The following is a 10,150-nucleotide window of genomic DNA, read 5'->3' on the forward strand; positions in this document are numbered from 1 at the left end:
AAGAATAAACATACATAACTTTTGGTGTAAAATAAATAAAAGTGTCGTAATCAATTTAAACTAAATTATTATGATTTTGATGAACTTGAAGGTAACAATAAAAATAATCTAATTATAGTTTAAACATAAATAAGTAACATACATAAACAAATAAACTTAAAAGTATTTGAAAAAAAATTAACTTCTTAAACTCACACAAATATTAATTTCTTAGATCAAAATAAACATAAATAATAACAAATATTTAATGTATTTGTTTAAACTTTCAAATTTTGTATATATATTTTTAAAAACTAAGAAAAATAAAAATACTACCACTTACCTATTTTTGATAAAATATTTATTATTTACATGATCACTTCTATCACTTTTTACTATGTTGCTAAAGTCAGTACTTATTGTTTAAAATAATTTACCTAAAATAAAAAATATTTAATCTTAATTACTATGATTGTTATTGTATAATTTGATATCTAAATAAAAAATATTACCTAAAATAAAAAAACATATTTATTACAATAGGTAAGATATGACTTAATTACACTAAATTTTTAATTGTTACACATCTATTTGAAAAAATCAATAAAAATAAATATAAAATTGATAAAATAAAGTATTTATCATTTTATTAAATGAATGAAACAAATAAAAATATATTTACATTACTTTTCCATTCACCTGTCAACCTGTTTAATCATTTTCTTTGTTGTTTTTAGATTTTAATATTTTTCAATTTCTCATGATATCATTCAATTTTGAATGTGATATCATGCTATTTTTTTAACTTTATAGTAAAGCTTATACATTGTGACCTTACTGTAAACAAACTCCATTAGCACTACTTTCTACCTTTCTAATAATTGGCAAGTATCATAAAAGGTATAACAAACATTTTTTTATAAGCAATTCAAAATGGAAGGATTAATCAATGTTATGCAACGAAACATGAATAATTGTCATACCTTACAACTTAAATTAGCATGTTTAAACATTGACCATGTTGAAATTGTAGATTCATTTGGCATACAAGTTAGTACACTAACTTTAGTACATTTTTAGTGTCGCCAATTTATAATACCAGTTAAAGTTGCCCATTACTGTGCTTGTCGTCTATAAGAAAAAGAAAGACAACACTACAAGCTCAAACTTAATCTCTAAACCTTATCCCACCTTTACCATGTTAGCTAAGCTTAAGATCTTTAAACCTTATCCCACCTTTACTTGAGATCTCTATACATTAGCAAAACTACACATCGTAATAGTACTAATATCCACTTACAGACTAAGCTTGCGCATATGAACATGGATGTGTGGACAAAAGCAAGCACACCAATTCCTTCTTATAAAAGGACCGCGGAGAAGAAGCATCTTTTCCCCATGGCCTTCCAATTTTTCACTTGCCACCCATGACCAACCTTGTAAGTTTCTACCTGTCATCACCCCAATGAAATTTAGGAAATGTTCAAGAAACCCCATTTCTTTAACATTTATAACTGGAAAATTTGGGATAGTTATGCACCTTGTCTAGAACTTCCCCTTCACCTTGCAGCCCGCCAATAACATGTATTTCATCTCTAATCACAACACTGCCAAAATATCCCCTTGAATTGCGCATGGACTCCTCCATCATCCATGAACCAGCATGAGGGTCGAAGACCTCAACTGTTGAGACCATTCTCGTTCCATCAAAGCCACCTATCGCATATCTAAAAATATATTTTCCATGATTAGAATTTGATACAAAGGTAATGTAATTTTTATACTGGACATTGTTTTCTAGATCTAAGGGGAAAATAGATGCAAAAACAAATGATCAAGACAGCATTCAGATACTGTTTGGTATTAGTCTCCGATCACCATGTTGATCTAAATGATTTTATTACTATGACAATTTTATCAATGGCATTCTAAAATCACCATGTTTGATACCACGTGAAATCAAAAATCATTTAATATGAGATACCCAACATAACCATGTTATAACAATTTAAAGCCAATATTTTTAATATTATATTAAAAAATAATATTTCTATTATTTAATTTTTATTAGATAAGGTATAACTGAAATATGCAATCAACAAATATTAAATTTAAGTCAATAACTTAAATAAACTTTTAATTATAAATTATATATTCTCTTTAAATGAGAAAAAAGAAATTGCATCTATTAAAAAAACAATTATTTGCTAAAGAACAAAAATTTTGTAAAACAAAGAAAATACAATCTTTTTATGCACAATTACAAGGGTAAAATTGTCCTGTCCGTAAGTTAATTTCATGTATCACCACACTCCAATAGAAAATTCTCTCACCCTTTTAGTTCAATTTTAGATGATCCTAAAGAAATTTATCTAATCACTACGGTGATCTAAGATCACTGCAATGTAGGATCATCAAGTTCTTAACAAACATGGTGATCTAATCACAAAAGGTAGTTCACATTGGTTGTTGGGTGATCACCCCATACCAAAAGCCACCTCAAGAAAATCAACTTACAATTTTTCATTCAGCACAACCAATGAATGACACGCTCTCTTTGTAGCCATGCTCTCAAGTTTTTCCCATGAATGTTCTCGAGGATCCAATCTCTCAATTGATCTGAGATAGTAGATGAAACATATCAGTCAATCAATCATGAAAAAAGCCCAAGAATATAGGACCAAAGCAGTTTGGACTATATATAATTGGCAAAAGAACGTAGACAAGACATTATATTTGGTTTTTGACTTCTTATTATATATTTAATCTGATTCCCTTTAAGTAAACATAAAAATCTAAGCTTAACTCTATGACTGATGGAAAAGACCAACCTCCTGGTGTATGAGTTGAGCACAATAGGAAAAAATCAAGTTACCGAATGCTCTTCTTATTTATTGCTTGCCTACTTTCAAGCCCCCAAAACTCAATCCTACAATAACTACATCGTTTCTATTGAAATTAAACCCATCAGATAAATACAATAGAACCTGAATGTGAGGTATGATTCCTTTCCTCTTCAGCAAAGAGTCAATGATTTAAAACAAAAAGTGACCCTTGATGCATCAATATAACAAGAACCATTGAAAACTGGTGAAAAGTTCACAGCAAAAAAAGGCCTTCTGGATTATATGATGTAAAAAATTGGTAAACAAGCATATTCACAAACATAAGGAAACAAGTCATTGCCACTTTCCTATTACTGCTCAGGCTGTTCATACACCTCTATTCTGTACCATTAATATAATTGTAGCAAGTTCAGGACAAAGTGAACTGGAAATTTCATTATAACTAATGCTTGGATAATGGTCATGGATGTTCAAGGACTCTCTGCGTGACTTAGATGTTTAAGGATAGGAAGGCTTTAAATCAGCATACCAATACATTTTCACAACTAAAGCAGGTATATAACCTGAAACACTTTAACAGCCCTTCATCAATTACCCACCACCTCCTCCCTGTCCCTTTTGCCCCACAAGAAAAGGCAGGGGGCAGTGAAGAGCCCCAGTCTAATGCCACATTAGAGGGCAAAAAGGTTGAGGTATAGCTAATCTTGAATAATATTAAATATACTATGCATATTATAAAAGGCTACAAATACAAGAGTAAATTCTGGGTGTAAAACACTTAGAGTTTGTTTTTATTTCTTTTTTTCTTTTTTGAAAAACTCTTAGCATGTTTGATTCTGCATGGATAATCATATACATGAATAATGAATGTGAGCACAACTCTGACCATCAACAACAAACAACTACTTACTTCAAATAATCTTTTCCATTATATCCTCCAGCAACATAAAGTATCCCATTGACTTCCGCTGCAGCTGGAGCAAATCTCTTAAAAACAAAAAAGTATTATTAGTTAGTAGATTAGGAAAAATTAATATCATGATGGTAGCACTTAAAGTTTTATGAGAAACAGAGAGAGCAACATAGAGTTTTATATTTCTCCACAATGTCTAATCAGCCTCTTTGTAGTTGATAAGCTACCAACTAATTGCAAGCAACCCAAGGCATGGGATATCTCAGTACATACAAGCATCCAATAACATGATGTAAAAGAGAGAGAGAGAGAGAAAAGAGAGAAAGCCAAAGCCAAATTCTCTCTTTAAAGCTTTCAAAGCAAGAACAACTTCAACCAGCAAGAAGAAGAAGCAAAAAAAAAAAATAAATAAAGCAATCATTAAAAAATACCTTATGTAGTAGTGGTTGAATAGGAATCCACCTTCCAGTGTTTGGATCAAACATTTCTACCTCTGAGAAACATTCAACTCCGTTTCCACCTCCAAAAACAAAGATGCTATCTTTTAAAGAAAGTACGGAAAAGCTTCCTTTCCTTTGTTTTAATGGGGGATGACTAGTCCACTGATTGCTTACTGGGTTGTATGATTCAACTAAGGACAACAAACACAGTAGCATGATCAGCTTGTTAAGATTGAAAGTATTTGCACAAACTAAAAAGCCACAAAGAGAAAAATCATACCTGTGTCATACCATAAATTACCATCTACACCACCCAAAACATAAACTTCGTCATTAAATTTTGCTGCTGAAGCATATGAGTGAACAAAGCTCATTGAAGTCCAGGTTCGCATCAGGTCTTGTGAAGAAGAATAGATGTCCAAAGCAGATAACCATGAACAACCATCAAATCCTCCCACCAGACATATTGATCCATCACAAGCTGGATAAGGTTGGTCATCCACTGACTGATACTCCTCTTCTCCTAAATCATCTGCCTCAACACACCTTGCCACAAACCCAGTTTCCAACATCCTGCACTGGTCTTTCAGTTGTTGGATTTCTAATCTGGATTCAACCTGAAATGCCAAATTGCTTTTATTTCAAACTTGCTATCCCCATCAAAGTCACTATTTAAGAAACTCAGCATATATATTTTTGTCCTTACTCCAGTTAAAGCATACACAAATATCAAGCTAAAAATTATAACACGAATTTTGAAAGACCAGTATATTAAAAATGCCAGATATCGAAACCAAAATTGTATGTTATTATTTGAACCTGAACTCATACAAACTGGTAAAACAATACTAACAAAAGCCTGTATTTTCAAAATGTGCCAATACAAACTGCTAAGAAGAAGATGCCAGTTGCCAAGAATAAAGTCAAACTTTAAAAAGTGCAGCAATATTGACAATTTTTGAAACAAGTACACCATACCATATTAGAAAAAAGTAAAAAGTCTTGATGGAAAAACATTGAGAAACTTGGAGTTAAAACAAGAAATTATATACAGCACAGTCATGGAAAAAGGACCAACATATACACAACATGTTCTACAATGAAGGGTGTTGCATGCACACATAAATAGTGGTTTTGACCCAAGCATTTGAAGCAACATTTCAAGGACACTAACAAGTTCATGCAAATTAATTGGTATCATAAAGGAGGCTTACTTCAGGAGTGAAACCTATAAATTATTTTGGGTGGGAGTTGGGGCATATACATATCTTAAGAAGTATCAAACGAACCATTTGACATTTAACAAGATCAAATTTTACATTAAGACAACATGATATATATGATATAAGCTTTTAAATATGATTGTCTAATAAAATGCTTTGCAAATAGTTATAACATAAAACAATCACTTCTTTGCCTTTATTCTTCATGCCAACTTGAATATTACTTTAACATTTTGCACAAAAACATTACATCTCTATAACAAATAAAAGTAGTCTGTTTTCTTTATTGATATATATTAATTGGGAAACAAAAGTAAGTTTCCTAAGTGAATCCAACCATAATCATCAAGAATACACATATAAAATTAATGACTAGAAAATAGGAAGTGAAAAATAATAGTAGGAGCCTTTTCGGAGGGCCATTTGCCTTCACCTCTGGCCTAGCTAACAATAACAATGGAGGCCATTTTAGTTCTTTAAACTTGCAGCATAGGAGAAGCACTAAGTTTCACAAGGGCGTGTCATGTTTCAATAGCATTAATTAATAATAAATATGAGACCAACCATGAACAATATGTTAGAACAATGACCCCATAACTACCATATGCAATGATATGAAACTGTCAGAGAAAGTGCATAGTTTAAAAAGAAACAACTCTAAGAAATGAGATATATACCAGATTTTGCTCTAAAGAATTGATCTTCTGGGCTTGTTTGAACTGAGACAACCTCATTTCCTCGACTTCAAATAGCAACTACAGAAACATAGCACAGCATAATAAAGGGTAAGTAGATAAAAATGAAATTCAAATATTTTAAGCAGTTAAAGAGTCAATAGAGTGGCTCAAATACCTTGGCTACTGTAGAATCAATACTAGAAGAGTTTATTCTGGAGGTCAAAGCTGCTTCTGGAAACGAGAGATTAGTTGACTGAACTTCAGTGTCTTTCAACTGATTATGTGTTGGCACTATCTCACTAGACACAAATGAAAACAAGGAAAAATTATAATCTGATTTAAAGAGCATATCTTCGCCAGGTAATTCCAGTGCATTCTCCTCTTGAGGAACTTTCAAATTATGTTTTTCTTCTTTCAAACCAAGTGATGTGCATGAAGAGCTCCATTCATTATGGACCTTGCCTGAAAAAGAAAGATTTGCCTCCGGAGCTGCTAACTGAAAATATTCACTTTCTTGTATTTCCCCGGCAATGGGTAAAGTTTCACAGTTTTGAAGACAAGAGGTACTTGGTTCAGTCACAAGAGAAGAATGAAAGACTTCACGATTTGGTTTCAAACTTGCAACTTCACCATATTTTCCAGACTCCTCAAGATCTAATGACGCTTTTACAACCTCACTGTTTTCATCCAAATAATAAGGTAGACAAGGAGACTCCCATTCTCCATCAAAGAGATCTGGTGAATCTGAAGCAGGCAGATTGAATTCTTCAACTTCCTTTGTCACACCAGAACAAGTTTCTTCTTTGAATAAAGCACTCCACTTTTTCTGTGGGCATCTAAGAACACAAGGGTAGGAGCTATCACAGTTTATATTTGTGTAAACACCATCCTGCTTACGATTTGATGCGACTTCATTGTTAATTGAACATGGATACAGTTCTCTTTCTTCTCTTGAACTAGGATCTTTCCAAGTGAACCATCCTACATTAGACTGAGTTGCAGGAGCATCAGAAGTATTCATATTTCTCACCGTGGAAGAATAAGAACGCCCAATGCTAGGATCCAAAGTGGAACCGCCCATGCTATCCAGATTCATATTAGAAACCCCCAGTTTTATAGCAGATGTCTCTCCAGCACCACATTCTTGTTTTGCATTTGGGGGCCTTAATGCTTTGAATTGAGCACTCATCTTCTCAGTTTTCTTTGAGAGGGAAGCACTAGTTATAGGTGAAGATGAAAACATAGATATCAACTTGTTTGTTTGGGCCTGATCTAGTTCAAACCAAAAAAGCTTTGGTTCATAATAGTTATCTGCAATTATTGGCCGGAACTGATCTTCCAGCAAGGGATGGCACTGCACGCGTATTTGAATTTTAACCTACAAAACAAATGCAGCAAAGATTAAATAAATTGCACATCTAGACTTTAACCAAATGAGCAGAAAAAGTTATTCGAAAGACAATCATAACCAACTCTAAACTATAGTATAATCACAAGTAATACCTGTGCAGCATATGGGGTTTTCTCTGAACCACCTGCAGTCCAAGCAGAAGAATTGATAGCCAATTGTCCTGTGCTAGCAGCCTCAAAGATACCATGGAGCTTCCTGTCACTATAGTTGAACAAGAATAGCGGCAAACCAGGTTCAATGTTCTTTACATACGAATAATGTGGAGCAGGTAATCCTGTTCAAAAATTGAATGCCATTTTCTTTATGAGACTCCGGAGAAATTACGCACATATGCTATTTAAAAATAGATCATGTGCTTCCTAAGCAGAAGAAATATGAGGAAGAGCAAACCAACCAAACAATTTCTTAGAAAAACATTCTGCATGTGTACTATGTTTGCATCCAAAGATAACCCCCGCAAGATCACTCTTCCTGAGATTCCTGGCAGTTAAGCTACAATTAATGGTCAACCTCTGTTGCTTTTTTTCACTCAAAGTAAATGTCTCTGTCTTCCTCCCAGCACCCATGCTGTTATACAAGAAAAAATATGAGCAATTAGTCTTTCACTGATTTAAAGTATTACTAATGCTAAACAAGCAAAATTAATAAAGTAAGCTTTTTGACCAACAAAAAGAAGTTAACTCAATAAAGTATCCATAAATTTGAAGAATATGCACTCAAAGAAGTAGAATCCAAGAATATAACAGATTGTTTATGGGTTCAAATTAACTTCAACACCCATAAAAATGAAGATGGATACCGCAACTTAGAGTATAAACAATTCAATAAACAAAAAGGAATATAGTCGAGCACATTCTTTACAAAAGGGAGATGAATTTGAAATGCAAGAACCATCTTTGTCCAAAAACTTCTCAAACAATTGAAATAAACTCTACATTTTGAAACAAAATTGACATAAAGATAGTATTAAAACACCAGAAGCTAATATAAGCGAGAGAGAAAAGGGGAACAGGAAAAGGCTCCGTATACAATTTTCATACAATCAAAACTTAAACAAATCAAACATGTAAGGCTCCGTATCGATTGTTGCGTTTGCTGCTTTTTGTTTGCTCTCTAAAAATAGCTAAAAAGCAAAAGCAAATGGCACAAACCAAAGCCATATTTGGTTAAAGAAAATGAAAAATTGACTAAAATGCAACAACAATCCCAACATTATGGTTTTACTTTTCAAAAAAAAATCATGCATTTTGTTTTTCAAAAAAAATATATCGTTTAATTTTTAATAAGCAAGTTGGAACAGCAACAAGCAATGGTTACCAAAATTATGAAATCACAATACAAGACACTAAAAGCTAGAAGCTAAAGCTCGACAAAGCCATAATTCTAACTACTTACGAAAAGGAAATATAGAAACAACAACAAATATTGGAATTTACACTTACAACAATCATAAGCTAACAGATGGAACCAAGATTTTACAAATTCACAAAAACCGCAGCTCTTAGATGGCAATGTCTGCCTGTTTGTTACAAATGAAAAATGAGAAAACTATGATGATCGATCCAGTAAAAACAGAGTGAAGCTTTAAAACAAAATTTTCAAAAACTTTTTGCACAAATTTTCCTTTTTATTTTTGGAAAAATATCATCATTTCTTATGAAAAAAAAAAGGTTTAAGAAAATAGAAGACGAAAAGAAACTTAAACAGGAGAAGGCAGAGAGACGAAGTTCTTGAGAAAAAGCTAGCTCTCTTCAAGGATATATCAATTAAAAGTGGTTTTAATAAAAGGAAAAAAATTAATCCGAGACTCTTCCACTCCAGGATAAGTACAGTAAACAGAAAATAAATAATTAAATAGTTCAATTTGTAAAATCAAAATGAAGAAAGAAAGCTGAAAGTTTGAACAACAACATGATCAGCAGAAGTGAGACCTGGAAGACAAAAAAGTAATGAAATTGCCGGTGCTTATTTCTCGGGAAAGTTAGGGCTTTGAAGACGAGAAAGAGTGGGAAAATGCGAGGAAATGATTAGGGTTTTTCCGATTGTTTTCCAGAAATGGAAAACGAGAAAGACAGAGATGAGAAGTTAAGCGAGGCTTACACAGAGAACTCATGAAGCGCGAAATGAGTGCGAATGCTGCTGTACGGGAATTCTATTTTTGATTTATAGGCTACAGTCCCATACTAAAATTACCTATTTGCCCTTCTATATTTTTGACTTCCAGCCTCCCGTTTGTATTTATTTCCTAATTCAAATACACTCAACTCTTGATGACCATAAAATAATTTGCGTAAGAATTTTCCCTTTTTTGTAAAATATTTTATTAAAACATTTTAATACTTTTTGTTATTTTTATAAATTATTGAAAATGTTTTTATTTATTTGAATCATCTTATAAATAATATTTTTTATCATGACCTATCTTCAATTTTTATCATAACACCATAAAAATATTAACCTAATATTATATATAATTAATATTTAACTCTTTTAAATTTATTTATTTCTCATCATATTACTATACTAGTTAACATCATATTACTATACTAGTTAAGTTGTTAAGTTAATAAATCATAAACTAGAAATCACAAAAAAGGAAAAATTTTCATATGTGAAAAACTTATTTCTTATTTTATATAAATTTTTTCTTTAATTGACCTT

At 32.1% G+C, this 10,150-nt stretch overlaps 1 protein-coding gene across 3 annotated transcripts; it reads right to left on the bottom strand.

Moving 5' to 3' along the window:
* On the bottom strand, nucleotides 947-9,618 carry LOC18589806. 3 transcript variants are annotated; one of them, XM_018126698.1, is made up of 11 exons: nucleotides 9,590-9,618; nucleotides 7,884-8,056; nucleotides 7,582-7,763; nucleotides 6,254-7,456; nucleotides 6,079-6,156; nucleotides 4,459-4,795; nucleotides 4,170-4,369; nucleotides 3,736-3,812; nucleotides 2,497-2,598; nucleotides 1,520-1,706; nucleotides 947-1,430 (listed from the first exon to the last, which is right to left on the bottom strand). In XM_018126698.1, the coding sequence occupies exons 2-11, from the start codon at nucleotides 8,053-8,055 to the stop codon at nucleotides 1,341-1,343; spliced, it is 2,628 nt and encodes an 875-aa protein (XP_017982187.1). In that variant the 5' UTR covers nucleotide 8,056; nucleotides 9,590-9,618; the 3' UTR covers nucleotides 947-1,340. The 3 variants fall into 3 exon arrangements, with proteins under 3 accessions (XP_017982187.1, XP_017982188.1, XP_017982186.1); XM_018126699.1 differs by lacking the exon at nucleotides 9,590-9,618 and adding an exon at nucleotides 9,421-9,512; XM_018126697.1 differs by lacking the exon at nucleotides 9,590-9,618 and adding an exon at nucleotides 8,932-9,004.

This window comes from Theobroma cacao, chromosome 9, assembly GCF_000208745.1.
Source record: "Theobroma cacao cultivar B97-61/B2 chromosome 9, Criollo_cocoa_genome_V2, whole genome shotgun sequence".
Lineage (NCBI taxonomy): Eukaryota > Viridiplantae > Streptophyta > Magnoliopsida > Malvales > Malvaceae > Theobroma > Theobroma cacao.

Bases quoted from the DNA above. Each gene is read 5' to 3' on its own strand.
- LOC18589806 (XM_018126698.1), bottom strand. From the start codon at position 8,055: ATGGGTGCTGGGAGGAAGACAGAGACATTTACTTTGAGTGAAAAAAAG. The intron at 4,796-6,078 runs GTATATATCTCA...TTGGCATTTCAG, and splicing joins ATTCTTTAGAGCAAAATCTG to GTTGAATCCAGATTAGAAAT. The intron at 1,707-2,496 runs GTAAGTTGATTT...ATATATTTTTAG, and splicing joins GTTGTGCTGAATGAAAAATT to ATATGCGATAGGTGGCTTTG.